General features: G+C 41.6%; 1 protein-coding gene across 5 annotated transcripts in view; it reads left to right on the top strand.

The window, feature by feature from the left end:
* Window positions 1–22869, top strand: part of PLXNA2 (plexin A2) — a 417253-nt gene that overhangs the window by 166308 nt on the left and 228076 nt on the right. For all 5 annotated transcript variants that reach the window (XM_060277140.1, XM_035123148.2, XM_060277141.1 and 2 more), the window contains exon 4: window positions 5769–5903. In XM_060277140.1, coding sequence (XP_060133123.1) covers window positions 5769–5903 — 135 coding nt within the window. The remainder of the gene's footprint in view (window positions 1–5768; window positions 5904–22869) is intronic.

The following is a 22869-nucleotide window of genomic DNA, read 5'->3' as shown; positions in this document are numbered from 1 at the left end:
TATGTCTGAAGACATGGGAAATGTAGCCATGGTTCTCTGGGAATTAAGAGGAATAAACCTTGCTGCCTTCAGTGAGCAGTGTGCCTGCCTTGGTGTGCAGGTACTTTATACAGCTATTTTTCCGGCATCTAACAGTTTGTCATGAAATTCTGTCTCACTGAAGAATTCGTAATGAAAAAAGACAGGTAATTTAATCATGGAAAGTTCCCACAAAGAGTTTTTAACACCCTTTAATTAGAGCCTGCGAAGAGGAAGAAGATGCCGACCCATCATAGCTTAGTTACAATGACAGTTGTGATGGTGAGTAAAATACTAAGAAGAATCAGTACAATAGGCGAGTGGGGGCCTCTGTGTTGTGTCAGAGACTTGAATGGATCAGACACTATCACCAGGGGTGCTATGCTGCAACATATACATGGCATAATATGGTATTTTACTAATCTCTTAAGATAATGCAGAGCTTATGCCTGCAGTCTACATTGTAGGAGCATTAGCGAGACAAATCTCCATCTTGCCTTTAAAGAACTGAAATTTCCAAATTGGAATGCATTCTGCTTGGTCACATGCAAATGTTTTGCTGGCCTTGAATGCTCTGAGCTGGTGCTAATATTTGGATTTGCAGATTATGCTGTTAGGCTCCTTTCAGGCAGTATTTGCAAACACACATCAGCATTGATTGGGAAAACAAGCTTCTTCCGTCCCAGGAGACTCTTCAGCATCACAGCTGAGTCCTAGTGTAGGCTTCTTCTCCATCCTCTGTTTCATGAACTGTTCTGTGAGTTTCTACCTGCAGATATGCCTTTTTCCATGGAATTTCTGAGATTCAGCTGGTCACTTATTAATTAGCTCTAGCTCTTTCAGAATCCACATGTCCCCAATAAATGATTAATGGAGACCTTTGGGGAAAAGGTTTTAAAACTGTATTGCTATGAAAGTGGGTTAATGTAGACAAAAAGAGAAGGTACCTGCCTCAAGATGCCACTATGCAGCAGTTGTGCATCTGAAGCAGAAGTGGTCACAATGTGGCCCTCCAGATGTTTTTGGACTCCATGCCATCAGCCCCTGGAAGAATGTCTAGTGGGCAAGGGTGATCGGAGTTGGAATCCAGCAATATCTAATGCATCTAAGGCCTCCTTCAAAATGTAAGAATGGCTTATGGCTCTAGAAACCCTAAATAATGCATAGCTTCCACACTGGCATTTTAAAAAACTGCACATTCTAGTTTGGATCAATGGAAACCATGTAAATGCTTGCAATTGCTTTAGGAAGCAGGCTTTGTTAACAAACATGTGAGGAGGACAGCAGGAATGAGCATGCTGGTTCTGCCGCTTCTGTTGCTGTTACAAGGTGTCACTCTGAAGCCATGGATATACCCGCTACATTTTAGAACCTTAATAACGCAGGGTTCTAAAATGCACAGGGAGCCTTCATAGCTCTCTTCAGATTGTCACCTTCTGTGAGTTAGATGGTGACCAATAGGAGGGTGAAACTAGCATGTTAACCCTCTTTCTCTTCCTCATGTGTAACACCTAAGTTTTTTTCTTTGATAGTCATAAGAAAATACACAGGAATGTGCTTATTTTCCCCTCTACCATTTATTGTGTACCTAGCATTAAAGATGAGAATCCAACAGCAAGACTAGCTGACACAGTCAGAATCATACAGAGAATCTGTGGCATAGGAGGGCATTGAACTGCCTCCCTAGCACCGTAGTCCACTCAGGGCATTTCTCCTGACCTGAATATCCTGTTTTATGAAGGATTTGTTGATTATCTGCTCATGGAAAGGAAAAGACAATGCGTCCTTGCCAGAAACTCCAACTCAGTCATGTCTCAGTGATCAAGAAATGCCACCACGCCAGGCCTAGAAACACATTGCCTGCTGGCCTGCGAGGATTAATTAAATTACAATCAGACATTTTAATGGAAGGACTTTGGAGGCTGTTGTCTTGGCAACTGTTTTAAACAGCTGGTTTAATGATGGGTGTAGAAGGAGGTTGCTGGGAGAGCTGGGCTTAGGGATGGAGCAGCAATCTGCTTTCTTAAAAGTGGCAGAGATGTTGAGCAGAGATGGGGCTTTTGGAATTAGTTTTGTCTTGTCTTACCCATCATGCAACATGGCACACTTATTTTCCTTTTGGAGCTAAACCAACGTTATAAATTATTATGATGGTCATTTTGGGGGGAAAGGAAAGTGTTCTGTAAATGTTCTGATTCTCTCCTCGGCCCTTCTCGACGTCTTTCCTACCTTTCCCAGAAGCTCAGCCATTACTAACATTTTCTTTTCATGCTTCAGCCATAGCTTGACAATTAGAAATTGAGTCACTGAACAGCAAGATGGGACAATGAGCGACAGCCAGGCAGGAGGCTGCAGCAGATGGCTCCTTTGTGAAAAGCTCTCCCCCCTCGCAACAGCTCAGTCTCTGTCCCCATCCTCCTAGCATGGAATCTCATGCAAGTGCTTTGAAGCGCCCCTTCGCACACAGCGGTTTTCTGGCCAGCAAGTAACAGAATCTCTGTCAGTGAGTGCCACTGGCCCATCAGGCGGCTTCATGGAGCCCTTGGTTCACATGGCTGGTCTAATCTCCTAGCCTGATGGTTGCCAATGTTTGCAGCTTGGTGTTATGTAGACACCATGTTGTAATCAAATGGCTACTCAAATATGCAAATCCTGGTAGGGAAAAGACAATGTAATTTGTTTGTTTATCCCTCCCCCCTCTCTCCCCAAAGGCCATAAATGATTAACATTGGAAAAGAAACCAGGGTGTACTCAAAACAGTTCTGTTCCTGCTGTGTGCATAGGGGTCTGTTATAATCCAAGCAGAGTTTTCTTGCAGCAGGAGGGATTTGTATAATGAAGCCTAAAATATCACCCACACCAACAGGCCAGGAGGCCTTCGTACAGAACAAGCCAAATACCCTTCTGCTTCATTTGTTTATCAGCCAAGGACTATATTTTCATTTATTGGAGTCTGCAAACTTCAGGAGGTGACCCGTATTGGATAAAAATTCCAAACTTGTTTTTAGGTATTTCATTCTAGTGCCCAAGGTAGACAAATCCAAATGACACTCCTCACAGTGGGTTTTTTTTTTTTTTAAAAAAAAGACATAATAAATGAAATAGCTCACCTCAAAATCTTCTGCACAAGCTGGGCAGCCTCACAGGGCTGATCTAAATCACATTTTCATTACTGATTTTAGGCAAATGTCTATACCAGGCATCCCCAAACTTCGGCCCTCCAGATGTTTTGGACTACAATTCCCATCTCCCCCAACCACTGGTCCTGTTAGCTGGGGATCATGGGAGTTGTAGGCCAAAACATCTGAAGGGCCACAGTTTGGGGATGCCTGGTCTAGACTATTTCTCCCTGGTGTTCTATTTTTGTGTGGATGAACATTCAATAATGTGATTCTGCTTAGTCCTACCTACTGGATAGCTCAGGCTCTGTGGACTGCTATGCCACTCAGTGTATGCCATGTAAACTGATGGAAGATTTTTGCTCTTATGTAATAAAAATATTTACTACATTTACTACATTATTTACTTTTATGTTTTGATACTAGAATTTGGGGCTTTTGAAACACTTTATTGCTTTGGAAGATGTTGTCTGTCACCTTGGAAGGCGTTAGGCACAGACATGCATGGGTGGTCATTAGAGTCCTCTTTCCAATGCTTATAAGTGAGAAATTAATAGTTGGGTTTGTTTGTTTTTTATAAAAAAAGAAGTAAAAGTAAAGGTGCACTAAAATGTTGTTTTCAAATTTGGAGCAAATGTACAAAGGAATAGTGAAAAATAAAAAGAACCAGGCAGAAGGCCTTCTTGGTAGTGGCACCTGTCCTGTGGAACGCCCCCCCACCATATGTCAAATAGAAAAACAACTACTGTACCAGACTTTTAGAAGACAACTGAAAGCAGCCCTGTTTAGGGAAGCTTTTAATGTCTGACAGAATTGTATTTTAATATTTTGTTGGAAGCCGCCCAGAGTGGCTGGGGAAACCCAGCCAGATGGGTGGGGTGTACATAAATTTATTATTATTATTATTATTATTATTATTATTATTATTATTATTAATTGGTGTTTGGAGCCCCTACCTACATTGTTTACTTTTCCATCTTCTCATGGTGAAGGTCCTCCAGGCCCCTCTATCCTCACTGACAGCTATAGCTGCCAATCCAGGCCAGAATCTTGCTCAACAATCTCCAATAACGGTAATTGAAAAAAGCAATACTTTAACTATGGCTAACAAAGAGTAATTCCCCTTATAAGTGACTATCATGACTTCAAATTGCATTCACTTATGTGGGGGGAAATGCAAGAAGGTTATGACTGTTTTGGTTTCCCAGTGCAAGTGAATGGGAGAAACACAATTCAGGTCTAAATCGATCTGGGTCAAATTGGTGTCCATTCTGAATTGCTGAATCAGGTCCTGCATCAGATGAGAGGGGGTATTTGCAGAGCGAATAAAATACAAATAAAGTACTGGTGGTAACAGTTGCCATTCTCTCTCACACAAAGTTGTATAAATAATACAACATTCTGGCATCGTTAAGCCAATTAACACACATAGTGTGATAAAATTAAATTTTGCTGATTCAGTCCACAAGTGAGAACCTCTTGATGAATTGTAATTCAGCAGTTTCACATCGTAGTTTTGCTTTGAAATTCCTTTGTTCCAGTGTGGAACTATTTGTTCCAGAGCGTTCTGAAAGGCTGAAATGTTCTCCCACTCTTTTTCTTAATATTGCTATTGCTGATGTTAGATTTGTTTCCGTTTATTATTTAGTGTATCAACTGGAGTATTTGTCCTATGTTGAACACAGAACATATATGACAGGTATATAGAGTCATACAGAGACATAGATATACATATTTCACATTGGAAGATGAGCTGATGTTGTGTATGACATTATTCAGACCTGTAATAGTGTTGTCAGTGTAGACAAGGGGACAGAGTTGGCATCTGGATATGCTGCAAGGTCTGGTTCGTGTATTCGTACCTCTGTTATGTGGCCTGTTGCTCACAAATTAAGTGAAGAACTGTGTTTGAATGTCTATATTCTGTTTCAAAGGAATGCATGATCAAACAATGCATTCAGGTCAAGCCTGTGTTCTGCTGACATTTAGGAGTGACACACTTGCTTTTTCACTTGGTGAAATTGTATGGAGAATCAACACATAGTGGGGTGGGAATGAGCAAAATCATTCAGCTTCCATATATTCATTGATTATGTACACATAAAGCTGGGACGGGAAGTCTGTGGCCCTCCAGATGCTGCTAAACTACAGCTTCCATCATGCCTGACCATTGGCCATGCTGGCTGGGACTAGCTGAAGTCCAATATCTGCAAAACCAAAGGTTTCCGATCCCTGACAAAGGGCTTGCATACATTCAAGTTGTATCTGCATAGACACACCTGGAACCTGAATAGTGGGGGCCCCAGTCATGGAGAAAGCCTATAAGTATCCAAGTATTCATTTATGGTCTGTGCACACAAGGTCAATGGACTCGTGGAGATTGGAGCAGGGACTCTCCTCTGTTTTCCTTTCCATTCTGTGTGCAATTCAACCATTGAATACCTAAAATGCATTCCAAAACTCATTTGTGAATTCTTCACAGCACTCTTATTATATGATTCCACTTGGATGTGCTGGGTATCAAACCAGCCATGTATTCCCATCATATATAGCCACTTGCTTAGGATCTGCCTGTATTTCTCCCTCACATTTAATGACAGTGATTTAACCTGCAGTATGTCTTTATTCCAGATCCGAGCAGATGGGCCTCCTCATGGTGGCATTCAGTATGAAATGGTGCCAGTTTTCAAGGACGGGAGTCATATCCTTCGTGACATGGCCTTCTCCACAGATCATAATTACCTCTATGTCATGTCAGAAAGACAGGTAAGCCTTGCTCTTTAAAACCACAGTAGGCTTTAAGCTTAGCCCCTCTGCAATGGGAAAGCCTTGCATATTCCAAAGGGCTCTTAACATTTGCTTCAGGTATGGATAGTGCCAAAGGTAGCTTTATTTTTATCTGAGTCTGGCCAGAGACAACTGTCAGTGCACCAGGGGAGGAGGAGTTTTCCTTCTCGTCAGCACACTATTGTCTCTAAGAAATGGAAATTGGACAGTGCCACTATGAATGAAATATGGTTTGGGGATTTGGACTTCATTCTGCTATCAAATCCCATCCCTAGCAGAAGCCACTTCCATTCATTCCTCTCCTTGTGTTTGGCAGTAGTCTACTTTTACATAGAATTGCCCTTTGTTGTTTTATTCTTCTAGATTTCAAGGTTGTGTTTGTGTGTGCAAGAGGCTATGAAATCACAATATTGTGATTGGAGATAAAATGTGTGGTAGGTGGATAGTGTTCAGGTATGGGCAGGATACAGTTTTGTTACATGTGTCTTCTGTCCAGCCATATCCTGACTTTCCCTTCTTTAGTGTTACAAAATATAGCAGTGGCAAGGATTCTGGATGGCACTTCTGAATGTTGTTAGTGTAACATACAAAGCATGTTTAGATTGAAAGTATTTTGAGACTTTGGTACTTTTTATTTATGTAGGAACTTCAAATACAGTCCCATGACCAAATGATCAGCTTTACAATCAGTTTGAATGATTCTGTGATCCACCTCTAAACCTTGGCCTTGGTTTTTAAAATGTCTAGATATAATCAATACATTCAATCTTTTGCTTTAAATTTCACCCACACAATGCAGTTATACACCTGGTTTTAAAGGGACACTGGTGGCACTGTGGTCTAAGTCACTGAGCCTCTTGGGCTTCCCAATCGTAAGGTTGGCAGTTCGAAACTGAATGGCAGGGTGAGCTCCTGTTGCTTTGTCCCAGCTTCTGCCAACCTAGCAGCTTGAAAGCATACCTGCATGAGTAGATAAATAGGTACTGCTGTGGGGGGGAAGGTAAACAATGTTTCTGTGCACTTTGGCATTTGTCAAGGTGTTCTGTGCACCAGAAGCAGTTTATTCATGCTGGCCACATGACCCAGAAAAAGCTGTCTGTGGACAAATACCTTGGCCTGAAAGCAGAGGTGAGCACTGCACCCCATAGTTGAATTTGACTGGACTTAACCATCCAGGGGTCCTTTACCTTTACATAACCTATACCTGGTTTTAGAGCAATCCATGCCCCAATTCCCCACTGATGTGGCTTTGTGGGGCAGTGGGGCCTCCACTGCATCCACAGCCCTAATGTTCATCATGGCTGCATCCAACAGTGATCCAGCCAATGTGCCTTCCACCCACCAGCACGGTAGGCAGGTAGATGGGGGAGGTTGGCACAAGGAGAGCTGGGTGGAAGGACACCTCTGCTTGTTCCAAACCCACCTTCAGCCCTATGTAAGGAGGGTTTGGATTGCTCATTTAGTGCTACATCTGTGTTATCTTGAGATGGGCTGATGAAGAAAAGAAATTGTCTCCGACTAGTTGCAAACAGGTTGTGTGATGGGGCTCAGATCTTATCCATTCACTACTCACTAGGTTGTTCAATAATTTTTCAATTCAGTCTGATAGGTTCAGTCTAAGACTTTACCCAAATTGGAAATAGTCACCATTTGATTGAAGACCTTGGCAACATGTGCATGAATTCTACTGGAACTAGACTGTATCAATAGATGCAATCTAGATAGGTTTCTTCTTAGTGTGATACCACTGCTGTCTTCATGGGTTTTTCTCTTTCTTATGATCAGGCACAATTTATCTGTGCTGTCCTCCATGAAGTGTCGCTTATAATTTTCTCTACTTCATAGTGATCCCACTGCAGTGAATTCACAATGTACATATCTCAGTTGCTCCAGGCTGTTTTGTCAGTACTTCTCATTCATCACATTTACCCTACAGCCATTGGGAATAGATGTGGGTGGTGATCCACACAACACTTCAGCTGGTAAGCATGCACTTAAGCCAGCACAATTCCACTTGGATGGTATTTAATGTGAGCATACAGTTGTATGAAATTGATGGTCTGCACTGAACTTTCTTGATGTTCAAAACTCATTTCACTTGAGAAGGAAGAGGAGAGTGACAAATTCCCTCTAAACCAAATTTCAAACAGTGAGCTGGTAGCTGAGTCACTCCTTCCCAGGCTGTGTCAGCTGTTCGATTCCCTGATATTTATTGTTTTCATGGTCCTTGCTCTGAACCTGTTTATGAGTGTGATAAACTGTCCTTCTGAAAAAAGGAACCAGATTGTACCCGGCAACACCAAAATGATTATGATGGAAATTTATTGCCATTGCAGTCCACTAGAGTCTCTTGCTTAAGGGAGCCAACACCATGTAAATAATCCAGAACCTCGACTGTAACAGATCAACTGCATTCCACTCCTGTCGGGGATGAGAAAATGCAAGAGGTCCCAGCCACGAAGCCCTGCTCTTGGGTTCACTGATTCAGTTAAGCATTTTAGTGGCTATCATTCATGGCTCTGTAGTGGTGAATAATTCGTCTAGTGCTGTGTGTATTTGTGTATCTCAAGGAGTCTGGCTTGTACTACATTTTTATTTGTAGAATTTAACTCTTTGAAAATGGATTTTCAGAAGGCAGTACAAGGGACTTGATTTTCCAATTCTACATATTGAACAAAAAAGAATCATAGGGCTGTATTCAATGTACTTCTAGTCAAAGTAACCCTTGGGCCATATTCAAATAACCATAGCTAGCAGTAGGTTGGCATTTATGCATCATCAAGAGGCGGGGGGAAACAGGTATGGACTGGCAGGGCTCCAAAAAGTGTGGTGTGGAGGCAGGGCACCAGGAGTGTGACCCAGGAGAGGGAGCTAACGATTTATGGGGTTTGGTGCTGCCTGTACGGCAGGAGCCAAGTCAGGGAGAGGAGGAAGAGTCAGGGCAGTTTGAGACAGAAGAAGGTGTGCAGGATGTCATGGAGGAAGAAGAAACTATTCAGACAAGGGAAGAGCCAGTTGACTCTTTACTTTCTCCCACCCCACTGTCTTCTAGGACCGGGGGGGGGGGGCTTGGAAAGGGAAAAGCAGCAACAACTTCCATGCAGGAGGTCTCAGGTTGCAGTCATGCAACCCCTCAGAAGAGGGTATATAAGCTGGAGGAGGGGAGGGGCCCATTGTTGCTGCAACCTGTGAACAGCTGCCTAGAGGTTAGAAAGTGTGTGTGTGTGTGTGTGTGTGTGTGTGTGTGTGTGTATCCAGAGCAACATGGGAGCTGCTTCTCTTGTCAATAAAGAGTTAACCATCAACTTCTTTAGCAGGGGCAACACAGAACTGCATTAGATTTGCATGGGTTAATGTGTACAGGGGCAAATTAGGAAAATATTATTATACAGTCATACCTCAGGATACGTCCACTTCATGTTGCGTCGTTTCAGGTTACGGATGCACTGAACCCGGAAGTCCCGGTACGGGTCACTTCCGGGTTCGGCGTGTCCGTTATCTGTGCGCATGCACAGAAGTGCCGCATTGCATCACGCGCGTGCGCAGATGCAGCACTTCATGTTGCGGCCTTTTCATGTTGTGAATGGGCTGCCAGAACGGATCCCATTCGCAACATGAGGTACCACTGTAATTTAAATAGAAACATGTTGCATCTCCGCATTGTGGGGAAGACTGTGGCCAGGTGATCTGCACTGCCCAGATGCTGACTCTTGATGTGCAACATGCCCTCTCACCCTATAGTTCTTTATCTGTAAACAAGACATGGACTGAACAACCCTTCAGATGAGACGACTGTCCTCTGACAGGCCTGCAAACAGAAGACTGTCCTCTGAAAAGTAGGACACGTGGCCATCAGAGATGATAATCCTGCTGTGTGATTAAGTGAAAAGAGTTAGCCACCCCTGCCTTGGAGCTATAAACACAGAGTACAGTTTACCCCAGACAGCTTCGTGAATCATCATCTTCTTACAACTCATATTACGGATGGTTGTGCTCTAAGCCCTTTACCAATATCTTTTTTGCTTCTCCCCTCCTTTTGTTTGTTTAACATCCAGCTGTAGGAAGAGATCAATGAATCACAAAAGCTAGCTCAGCACTTCATGACCTTCAGTTGCTCCTAATAAATGTATTATGATACTGCAACTTAGATTTCCCCCCCTTTTTCTTCTAATGGATCAACATGACTTCTTCCATTCAATTTTTTGTCAAAGCAGCAAATGGAGCTGGACCCAGCTGTGAGGTGCAGGAGTCGTGCTTCCTCAACTATAATGTCCCATTGTAAATTTAAACTGGCTAATCATTTTTGCAAGGGTGCCCTATCTCTAGCTTGGCAGGAAGAATTCAAAGAAACTGAACCACACACGAAGTTTCCCAATAGAGATGGAGCAGGGATGTCTTCAACTCATCTGTTATGGGGTGAGAGGGCCTAAATATTCATCAGAGCTGCTAATTCTCTTAATTGTGAATTGGGGGGAGTTACTAAATAATGAAACATACCTAAAGTGCAATTCCATTAAGAACTGTGTTTTACTCAGTGGTGAAGTGTTTTACATGTCTCCTTTGTTGTTAACCTGTTCGTGATTGTTTCTTTACCACTGTTCCCAGTTAAGAGAGAGACTCTTCTCACAGAGATCTTAAGGAAGTGAAACATTTTTTGTGCAGAGTGCTTTTTAATGACTAGCAGAGGAAAAGCATGGGTTATTTCATTGGGGACAAAAATAGAGGTAAGTTTTTTTATATAAAAAAAGACCACCAAATTAAATCTGCAAAAGCAGCTGGAATCGAATGTGAAATTTTGAAGAGACTTTGAAACTTCACTTGAGTCTGCAAAAAGAAAAATTCAGCAAAGAAAGCTGAATAAAGTTTTCTTGCCTTCACAAGTTTTGTCAGGGAGATATCCTGGTACTTCACTGGCTTTGAAGTTCTGTCCATGTTGTGATGTAAGGGAGAAAAGAATGGTCCATGTCTTTCTTTCCTATGATTTCTATTCTGCCATTTGCAATCAAAGACCCTCCCTCTGTTTTATTAAGTTATTTATTAGCAGATTACATTCCTTGACTTTCTTTGGTGGTATGCGTGTGTGTATCTGCAAAACTAGTAGAGCAGACTAGGAATCAGTTATTTTCCTAAGAAACAAGAAGCTTTTCTCTCAGGTATTAAAGGTCCAGAGACCCCAAAGGACCAGATTAAGCTATTTATGTATGCGACCACAGCTGCACAGATTCTGTTAGCCCAGAAATGGAAAGATGCTACAACTCTGACCAAGGAAGAGTGGCAGATAAAATTGATGAACTATGCTGAGATGGCAAAACTTGCAGGAAGGGTTAGAAACCAGGAAGAGGTGGACTTTAATAACGAATGGGGAAAGTTTACAACCTATTTGAAAAACTATTGTAAACAATTACATACATTGGTAGGATTGACAGAAAACTTGTAGCAAAAATTTGAACAGTGGAATGATAAAGGATTGTAAGAATAGAGTTATGAAAGAGATGCAGAGGGGGAAATCATTATATTAAGATCTACAATGGGGGGTGTGAAGTCAAAGGGGATTATATGTTTATGTTTTTATTTCACTTGTATATGTAAAATAGAAAATAATAATAAAAAAGGGAATCAGCTGGTGAAATTGATGGTGTGACCTTTATTCTCTGGGAAACCGCCCTTAAGCAGTTATCAAAGGTTGCTGATGGTCACCATATATCTTTTTATCTCTATTTTTTTCTTTTTGTATAGCATTTGAAACTGAATCTGCAATGTTTTCAGCTTTGGTCTATTGAACGTAATATCTGTCTGTCAATAATTTGTCACATCTGATTAACAAATATCCTATTTCTAAGCTAATTGTCCTTAATAAGAGAAATTGCTCTTGTTGCTTTTAACTCACAAGCTGAACACAACTGCTCCGTACTCTTGTGATCTGATCTTATGGGCCACTTTGCATGCTATGAGACAGAAAGGGTCTTTTCCTCATTGAGCATTGCAATATGTGGAGGAGAGAGGACTGAAAATGCCTGGGAGATATGGTTGGCCCAAGTTCCTGAGCTCTTAGTGTATTTTCAAACAAATGCATCTTTCTTTCCTTGCAGATCTTTCTCACTTGGTGCCATTGTCTTTGCTTGACGTGAGCTGTGAGCAAGCCTCTCCAACTGTTAAAGAGATAATACTAAATCAATCACATGAAGAGAAACAATTTTAGCTTGAAATGTGTCAGGATAAGCCATGCACTCTATCTGTCAACCAAGCACAGTTCCCAAAAAAATTTCAAGTGCTGGAATTACAATGATTGGCGCCTAGGATAAGACAATGCAGTTGCAGCGAGGTGCAGCGAGGCAAATAGGACAGGGTTGATTCTCAGAGGTTGGGGTCACAGGCTAAACTTCCACTGCACCCTTTTATTTTCTCCCACATGAGTGCATTTCATTGCATTCTACAGGGGCAAGGAGTACAGCATGACTCTTGTCACATTATGGTAATTGTGTGAGGGGCATAGCTGCCAAGTTTTCCCTTTTCTCGCGAGGAAGCCTATTCAGCATAAGGGAAAATCCCTTTAAAAAAGGGATAACTTGGCAGCTATGGTGAGGGGCAACACCTGAAGAGGGCTACGGAACAGTATTTTCTGCACATGTGGTCACTATACATATCCCTAGGAATCCTGCACAGGTTTGGAGGGCTACATGAAAAAATGTAGTACCATTTTATATCTGTGCTATTTTGAAAGTTGTTTCACAGCATCCATACTTAAAATAATGCGATATAGATCGTCTCTGACAGAGAAGCAGAGCCATTTGTGCTTTTGCATATGTGGAATAGCAGCAGGTGATTCTGCAACTCAGGATGAAGATTGCTGACATAGGATGATATGCTGTGTCAGTGAAGCTAGAAATTGCAGTGACTGTTGCAGGCAAAACTGAGGCCCACTGGCACATCTGCACTGAGAGAATTTGTGAGGAGCCATTTTTAGCTCGCTTCCCAGCATGAGCTGCCTTGCATTTCTCAAAAACATCCAAATTCAATTAGCATGTTTTTATGTGTGTGCTTTCTAAAGAAAATACAGCGCTGAATCCTGGGACCTTGCTGCTATTTCTGCTAGTGATTTATTTTTATTTTTATTTTTTGCTTGCTTCTGCAGAAATTAATGAGCCATGAGGATACACAATTGGGCATGTTGCACCTGGAGTCGCGCTCAGTGATTACACAACAGTTTGAGGGGTTAAAGAGAAAACAACAGCAGAACACTTGTAAATGTCCAGGGATTGCCACCAGCCCACATAGTGGAGGCAGATTCATCCTGCTGTGGTCCCCAACCCCCTTACTGGGAAGCAAATCCCACTGATATTACGTGGACTTCCTTCTGAGTATACTAGTGCTGTCTCTCTTTTTTGGGAGGGTTTTGTCCACTGTGAAAGAGGCTTAAACCTTTCTGCCTCATTCTCAGGACACTTGGGGATTTATCTGGCGACTGTGGGAGACCATGTGTTAATGCTAGTTCTGCTGTGGTTTTTGCCACTGCCGCCACCACCACCACCACCTTTTGTCATTTGAAGAACTACTTTTTATGCACACAGTTCCTCTTCTGTATACCTTACCCTAAACCCCCCTTTCCACATAAAGCCTCTTTACATCACTTCATCCTTTGAGCTTGGCTTGTTCACACTGCAGATAGCACTTTTCCATTGCTCAAGTAGCTCAAAAAGGCTGTGCTGTAAACCTGGGACCTTGCTGTTCCCAAATCCTGCCTAATGCTTTATTTAGGAAACATAGGTTGTTCTCATTCCTTGGCTTCACCTGTGGAAATAATTCTTGAACGAGAGAGAGAGAGAGAATAAGTGAACAATAGAGCACCTGAAATGATTTCTCATGGCTTATGTGACATTTTTACACTGGTTTGATGTAGTTCAGAGACCCTTATGCAGAATATTATGAACAGAGCTGCACTCACGCCTGTCACTCGGCGGGAGGTGGGAGAAGATTAATGCCATGCCCTAAAGATTCTCCTCACGTTGCAGGGAGAAGGGCAAGACAGTCAAAGCAGAGGGAAGGCTGGCCCCTGCCTATATAAATGATAGACCTTCTTACACCAAGCCTAGGGGAGGCAGGTGAACTCTGTATGGAAGAGGTGGGAACATTGACTCTTGAAGGTTATTTGAATTAAAAGGGTGGAGGGGCGTTCTTCTTTTAACTGCAGCCAGAGAAGAGCCACAGAAAGGTTACATACATAGTTCAGTTCAAGGAAACCTTATTGCCATGAAAAAACTTTACATAAATTGCCAAGGTTTGTGAAAGCGATAGATCCCCTCAGGCCAATCCCAGGAAGTTTTCATTGGACCAGGTAATTAGCATTTGCTATGGGGGAGTCATTCCAAGAAGTTGTGAAAGGGAAGACATGAGGGAATAGATGGGTTCTCTGCTCATTACCCAATACCAAAGTTTGGTGTGCAATTTATTCCAGTACAGCTGGAGGGTATCTCTTTACCCTCCTGAGTGAAGCTAGGCATACTAATCAACATCTACACAGGATTGCCACTTCATCCATGGGGGAGCTGCCTCCTCACCAAGCCTGCTGTTGTGTCTGAATTTGCACATGTGAGTTCATTTAAATTTAGGCAAATTTAAAATTGGTGATTGCTGAACACCGCTGCTCAACTCAGATCACCCAAACACTGCAAGACAGACAAAGCTAAAATAATGAGGCTATTTTAAGGTTGACTTGATCAGAGTTAAGAAAATGGGGGGGGGGGCTCAAGCTAGCATGGAGAAAATATATTGCCCTTGTAATGCAATAGTACTAAGGAGAATTGTAAGCATTGCATCCATTTCTATCCGTTTAAAGTTTCATAATTGCAGGCAGTTATGAGATGTGTCATTAATTGTTTTAATTGGTATAAGGGCTGAAGATTAAGAGTGCAAGGTGATATTTCCCACTATCAACAGAACAGTGCTTTTTTCACAAACTTCCATTAATTTCAGTAAGAGATATAAATTTCTGGAAATTTTGAAGCCATTGTGAATTACACCACACCCTTTTTTTAAAGGACATTTTGAGAAAATTAAATATATGCAGTACATTATTTCTTATTAAACCTGAACTTATTTCACTCCATTTACAACATAAAGGGGACTCATTTGCAACTTAAGAAGAATATGAAATTTTGCTATATGTTTGGAACAGGGAACAGGATATGGCTGTGGTCAATTAGAGAAATTGTCTGGAAGTGTGCTTAGAAAGAATATCCTCTTTGTATATAGTGACTCTTACTTCCCAACAAACACAAATACGATTGCAGCCTTGAAATTATAATTGTTCTTGGCTGCAATCCTAGGGGCCTTTTTCAGCCTGAGGACCAAAACTCCTTATGGGCTACATGCTGGTGGCAAAAAGTGGGCTACATTCCAGTAGTTACATGCATCAGAGGTTTCTACATGCCTACAACCATCTCTCTATCCAGGCAAGCAAGATGCATTATCACAGTGCAAGGAGACATTCCACCTGGTTGAGGAGGACATGGAACAGGACCGATAAGGGATTTGGGTTGGGGGAAGACAGAAGAGGCTAAGAGGGGTACATTTGGACCCTAGCCTGAGGTTTCCCACCTCTCTTATATGCACTTACCTGGGGGGGCCCGTTGAACGCAAAGTAGACATGCATTGGATTGTACAGTTACCTTTGTACCAAGATGCCTGTGTCATAGCTACTGGAGGTGAGAGGTGTGAAGATTAACCCCAAGGGAGCGGCCAGGTCAATAAGACATCAAATTCAGGATACTGTACTTGCTTCTAGAATCTCCAAAATCACCAGAAGAAGGCAAGCAGCAATTTACAAAAAATGAAGGCCCTGTACAGTACACTCATCTCATGAAGATGGCAACCTTTTGTATCTTGAGTCGAGTGTGGCATAAATCTACAGTATAGATAGGAGCTATAATTTTCTGTAGCTTTTTCATTTTGTGTTGGGGCAAAACAAACCTAAGTGGGGCTGAGGGGTTGCGGACCCACAGCTGCATCTCAAGCCTGGCTGCCTTACTCCAGGCAGAGTTGAAGACAGGGAGGTGGGTAGTTGTTTTGTAATCAATTTAGATTGGAGGGGTGTGTGGAGGATCAGGGTCCTTGGAGGATTTCTGAGGATTTGGATCTTGTGGATCCAAAACTACTGGCATATTACCCTGCATCAGCCCTTTCAGAGCTTTCTGCCCACTTGGGCATAGGCCATGGCATAGCAGATCACCATCACAAACTCAGAGGCTAATGGAGAGGTACCTACAGACCATGCATAACTAAATATATAGCTTTTAGTGCTGTGATACTTGTAGAAATAAAATTTTATTTTTATTTTGTATTGCTGTTGTACCATGGATGTTTTTCATCATTAAAGCTGTGTTGTATGTACTTTGCTCAGGAAGTCAGCCAATAAATATTTCCAATAATAAAAGCATGTGACGTATGACTGTAATATAAAACCTTGTATTAAAACTGATTCCAGTGAGTCCTCCTACCATGTTTCCCCCCCCAAAAAAAAAATTCCAGTATTTTTCATCAGAAAAGATGGAATCAAGACATACCTGTATGTGTAGAAAAGATGGTAAATGGGTTTTAAAAGCAATCCAAATCCCCAGAAATCCTCCAAAAACAATCTAAACTTTTCTTGCTAGTTTTTCTATTTTGGGAACGCTTGCGAATATGTTTGTGTAGCATTCATCATTTTGTCTATCAGTAAATTTCAATTGTTATCAAGGGATCTGTTTCAGTGATGTGTGCAGGAATGTGGGAATTGACATTTACTAATAAAAATAAAATCCTGCCAACTCTATACAGAAAAGCTCCATAGGAATGCGAGCTCCAAGAGCCTGTAATTAGAACTAGCACCTGGTGCCCCGTCACAAAGTCTCACAGCAACTTACATTGATGTTGACTTCATAGTCTTGTTGCTGTTTTGAAAAGTAAGAAAGAAAAGTTCTGGAAAAGACAAAGGAGTTTTTGGACTCTGTTACATTAGTGCTGGGAGGGTTGGTTTCTTCTTGAATGACGTGAACACCTACAATTCTGGCTATGTTTGTCAGCAAGACCACCCCAATAATTGGCAGGGCTGCAAAGAGATTAAAAGTGTGTTCCCAGAATTTGGAAATATTTAAAGATACAGAGGAAACACTATACATTTGCATAGGAATGCTTCAGTCTCAATCTGAAAATATAGCAAATAAATAAATAAATATTTTCTTTACTAGGGCTGTCACCCTCTGCAATAAATCTTGGTTCATTTCAAATGAGTTTTAGTCAATTAACTGGTGGATTATCTGATTGAATATGTTTATGAATAAAAAGAATGATAAACTAAAGATAAATTAAAAGTGTAATAAAATAACCTTTCCAGCTCACTATATCATCTGCAGAGCCCAAGATATTATTTTACCCTTACATTGTTTTCAGTCTTGCCTCTAGTATTCAGAGATACACTCTGGAAGTTCCATTTAGCTGTTGTTGCTAATAGCCATTTATACCTCCTCCTGTTTAATCCAGAAGATCCAGGTAGGCTGCACTAATGTCAAGAAGGTGGCTCGGTGGCTCTGTCCCATCAGACTTGCCACTACTGTAAATGTTGTTTGATTATTGTATCTTATTTACTGCATGGTCCAAAATCATCCTAATACTAAACTGCAAACCAACAAATGAATTTCAGTGCCTCTCTGGGCCCAGATCTTTTCCCACAACACGCACACAATCCCTTTTTCTTTTCCTTCGAGGCAAATAATGCTGTTCCTTGGAGCTTATTTCTTGCAACACTTTTATTAAACACAACACAAAATGCTTAATCAATTAATCAGTTCAGTTAATTGACTAATGTTGCAGCTCCACTCTTCAGAGATTTCTGAAAATACAGTATGTGTTGTGCATTTTCAAGATTTAGTGCTAGTCTGAGGATGAATGTACAGTACTCAGGGCAAGCTGTAGTCAGTATCTCCCAGAACACTAGTTGTTAAATTTTATTTTCTTGAGCACTACTGCTCCAGTTTGCTTATTCTTGGCAGACCACATCATTTTCTTCCTTTATGGCCTCCATGTGAGAAGTCACTTGAAAGACCTGAATTAAAATTCAACTTCCCTTGCCCTCCAGTGGAAGTCTGCTGGACACCTGGGCTAAAGGGAGAGGAGGATCATTGCTATCTTGCAAGTGGATGCTATTAAATTTGTGCAAGATCCATTGAGCTGCAGTTGCCTTGTGTGTGCATGTTGTAGATGTACCCATGAGTGTTCATGTGACCAGAGGTGGAGCCTATTGCTTTCTGCTGTCTGTGTGGAGGTAGAGCCCTACTGTGTGACTTGGCCTTGACTCTGGATGATGTACCGTACCACCTGCCTCCAATTTCTAAACTGCTCTAACTCATCTTTTTCTGAAAATTGGACAGCTTGTACCTCTTACCTAGGAAATGCTCCAGACCATATTTCCTAGGACAAATATTCTTAATTTTATTATTGGCTCACTGCTACGCTACTGTTCCACACCACGCTATCAGAATTTCTTGTAAAGAAAGCTGTTTTCATATGTGTATCTATTTTTGTCACCTTTCAAAGCACCCTTTGCTAGTTGTGAAGTAATTGCCTAGCAAATGTTTTAGTGTTGGGAGCCACAGAGGCATAGGAGCCTCTGGAAGTAAATTGTAATGAAACTCTGTGCCCTATAACCCTAAAATGTGTAAATCCCATGAAAACAGCTTTGTGTTTGAGCTGAATTTTCTGGCTGGTGAGTCCAGCATGGGGGTGGGGTGGGGGTTGGACAAGGAGTAAATGCTAGAAGCCCAGATGATTTACAAGCATTTAGGATTGGGTTGAGGGCTAAGAAAAGTAAAGAAGGGCCATCAATTGATCAGGAAGGCCATAAATGTTCCTGGTGTCCTGAAAAGAAGTGAGACGAACCAGCAGAAATGCGTAAGGATGGAAAGGGCTGGGAAATTAAATGAGGAGGGTAAAACGCAAACCATTTTAAATTTGAAGTTAAACTGCTTTTCCAGATGGTTTTCTGTACATGATCCTGAATATAGTTGCTGCACTGAAGCCAGGGAGCTCTGTTGTTAAGTTAATCAAATATATTTTGCTCAATGTTTACACCCATTCCAGTGAGATATCTCTTCTGATAATGATTATGCTGGATGGGTGGAATACATAAGGTTGAGATTGATTGCACTTGGAACAGGCTTTAAAAAAGTAACGGTTTGGCTTATGTATTGAGAGCTGAAGCTATAGGCTCTCTCATCTTAATGGAATTCAAGGCATACTTTAAAAAAATGAAATAGCTAAATTTCCCTTTTCCTATCTTGCCAAGTTCTGTGTTAAGGCAAGATGTTAAGGCACTTACTGGTCATGTACACACAGTTCAGAATTTAAATAAATCTGCACTTTGTGTAGACGTGCAAAAGAAAAAAAGAATTGTAATTGGGTCAAAAACCTCCATTTACAAATGTTTCCCCTTGAGTAGAAATTAAAATGAACATTTTCAGATTCTGAGCATACCCACCTGGAGCGTTTAAATAGAGTTTTGAGTAGAATTAATGGATCCCTTAAAAGTAGCAGTCCATCTCACCCCTGCCTAACCCTGCCCATCCATCCCCACCCCAGGAAGCAGCAGCAGCACCAGTGTTGGGAGGGTAGTGCCATGGCACCACTCCACTACATGGGACACTACTGTTCACACAAATGTAGAAGATATCCAGGAAGATATCATGGAGTCTTCTGACTTATACCAGCTGGACTACAACTCCCATAATTCCTGGCCACTGGCTATTCTGGCTGCAGTTGATGAGAACTGGTGTCAAACAACATCTGGAGGGCCACAGGTTCCCCATAACACTAGTTTAGAAGAAATTAAACTACAGAAAATTAAGCTTAAGGAATGTCTATGACAGGGCTGGCTTGAGAACTGCATTATCCTGATAAAAAGCTTTGGGGCAGTAGGGGACCTGATTTCCCAGTGTGATGAGGATGCCATGCAGTCACTCTTGCTCTTTAGAAGGGACCCAGTCCTCTAAGAAGGTCTTTCCAGCTTCACGGAAGACACTGGGTTCATTAAAAAAACAACTGTACACAGTATGCATAGTAGGCCAAAGTGCAAACATGATCCCCCTAGGAAGTGCAGAGGACAGATCTTACTGTGTGAGCGGTTCCACTCAAGAGCAGTCCTAACTCCTGTCAAGTCCTACTTTCATGTCACCTCATGATCAAGTGTATCGAAGAAAACTAAAAAATCGAATAGGCTTAGCAGGATATAATTTCCACTGTCAGTTTCAAGATACAGATCAGTGACTATAAGGATGCTGCTGCCGCCTTATAGGGATCAAAACTGGGCTGGTATGGCTTCTTGTTGAGGAAGTCCTTGGTTAGAGAGGGATTGGCAAAGAAGGATGCTCCTGTTGGCTCATTACTGCCCTTTCCCCTCTCATTATGGCATTCGACTTTTAGATTAAACTTCCAGGTTCTTTTTTTCCTGTAATCACTTAGAGGTAATAGAGGAATCTGGCTAAAATTAGTCTGAGGTCATTTAAGAGAAGCTACCTGACAAGCAAGACATTTTAATTACTTTTAATTGATCTAAAAAAAGAGGATAAGCAGGTGGGATAACATACTGCTTCATTTTTCTCTGCTAGTAGATAATTTGTCCGATTTTAAGAGCACTAGCACTTGTCCTTGCCTCAGTCAATCTTAGGACATTTCTGAATTGTCACTCAATTTGGACACGCGTGCATACAATCACAATATCCCATGGACATTATTGTCTATTCAACAGGGGGCATTCAGCAAAGTATTACTGTAAGTTCTGCATCTGTCTTTCAAACCACATGGCTGTGTGTATGTCTGTGTTTAATATTATCACATAATTTGCAAACTACACGTGATTGTGGGGATGAGAGGTTAAAGCTGGTTTTCTCCTTTTAAATGAGAAAAATTCAACATGAATTTATTCTAGCAGAAATTACTGTTAATGTCTTTGCTCTGAGTGCGCTGGCTTTTCAGAAAGAGCAATGCTTTATGCAGCATTTCAGTCTCTCTTTTAAATGTTGTTTAGAATTACTCACTTTTAATTCCCTGCTTAATCCTTTCCCACCTGCCTATCTGAGCCCCAAGGTTCTCAGCATGAACTTGCCTTGATGTTCATTTCCTTTCCCATTTTTATCACATTCCTGTTGTTTAATTGTCCGATCAGCAGTCACCATGCTGAAACGTTTCTAGCTTTCTCATAAGGGAAGCATAGTTTCTACCAATGCCAATGCAGAAGTAATGGGGAAATGGCTTTGGCTTTTCACAATGGAGAATACTTAAAGTCCATGTTTTTTCACTACTGCCACCTGAGTCACATCCACACCATACATTTGAGGCACATAGCTTTCCCCAAAGAATCATGGGAACTGTAGTTTGATATAAGTGCTGGGAATTGTAGCTCTGTGGTGGGTAATCTGCAGATCCCTTGATTCTTTGGCAAAAACCATGTGCTTTAAATGTATAGTGTGAAGGCATGTCTGGGATTTGGTGTACTGTGACTGCTTTGATTTACTTTCTTCTCTCCTTTTCTCTGGTAAAATGAGAACAAGGCACTTTAATGCAACCTCATACATTTAACTTACAGCTGCCTTTGTCATTCTTCTAAGAACCAAGTCAAACCCTAACAGCAGCAGTTCCACATGTTTAAACACAAAACTACTCTGAAAAGACAGTTGGGTGCCCACTTTTATTTGTTTATAATTTGAAGTATTTTTACCCTGCTGCTTGGCTGAAAAGGGCTCTCGGAGCAGCTTACAGGATAAATAAGAAGACAGTTTCATGCCCTCAGGTAGACAAAATACACAAAACAAAAGGAAAAGCCATTTGAAAGGGAGGTGCAAACTCAGGACCACTGATCCCCTTACAAAGTTTACTTAACAACTAGCTGGAAAGGAAATGTTCAAGGAGAGGAGCCAAAGGTGTCTGGTCGTCTCTCAGCAGATCCAATGGAGAAGGGCTGCTTCCCCTCTCTCCATTCTGCTATAGGCTGGTGAAATGGCAAATGTCAGGTGACAGTTGATGTGGGAAGCAGATGGTGCTGACCAGTAGCTGAGAAGATGGCAACACTGCTTCCCTTCCCTCCCTGTGCTGTAACCTGATAGAACTGGCTGCTGCCTGGTAACAGCTGATGGAGGAAGAAGCTTGATGGAGCTGGCAAAGGGGGTAGTGAATAATTTGTAACTCTTTTACACTTCTGTGGCTTACATCCTCTCTCCCTAGATGCATTTCTTTCAGCCAGGACAATGTCTATTGTCTGTTCTGGTTCAGGGGGAAAGAAACTAGGATGAGAGGTTGTGGAGTGCTAATAGCAGCAAATAGGATTAGGGTTCTGTATTTCTCTTCACCTGGGCACATTTTCTGCTTTCAAAATCAACCCACCCACTTCCCTGTTTCCTAGAGGATGGGGCAGTTATTTGTTTAAATGCAAGGGACAGTTTCCATCTCAAGTCATGGGACCTGGAAACAGTAGTAAGCAGGAAGTCCCTTTCGTTCAAGACTTCATAAATACTGAATTTGCAACACCCTATTGGTTTCTGCATATGAATATAATTTCTTAGGTGCAGAAGTGGGAAGCAAACTGAAAATATTAGCATACAGGACTTACATTTTTTAAGAAAGGGTCTTTTTCCCTTAACATCGTTGTTCTTCTATTTGAATTTAATTTATTTATGTATTTAATGTGTTTATATTCCATCTTTCCTGCAAGATAAGTGTAGGGCTCAACTCCTTTTCCTGTGATCCTCACAACAACTCTGTGAGGTAGGTAAGACAGAGCCAGTGACAAGCTCAAAGTCACCCAGTAAGCTTGACGGCTGAGTGGGGATGTGAACCCTAATCTCCCAGGCCCTAGCCCAACATTCTGACCATGACAGCACTTAAATGGTGCTGTGCTTGTGATGTATGGGAGGGGGGCAGGAAA

This window comes from Zootoca vivipara, chromosome 7 (genome assembly GCF_963506605.1).
Source record: "Zootoca vivipara chromosome 7, rZooViv1.1, whole genome shotgun sequence".
Taxonomy (NCBI): domain Eukaryota; kingdom Metazoa; phylum Chordata; class Lepidosauria; order Squamata; family Lacertidae; genus Zootoca; species Zootoca vivipara.
This window is presented reverse-complemented; position numbering and strand designations above follow the sequence as displayed.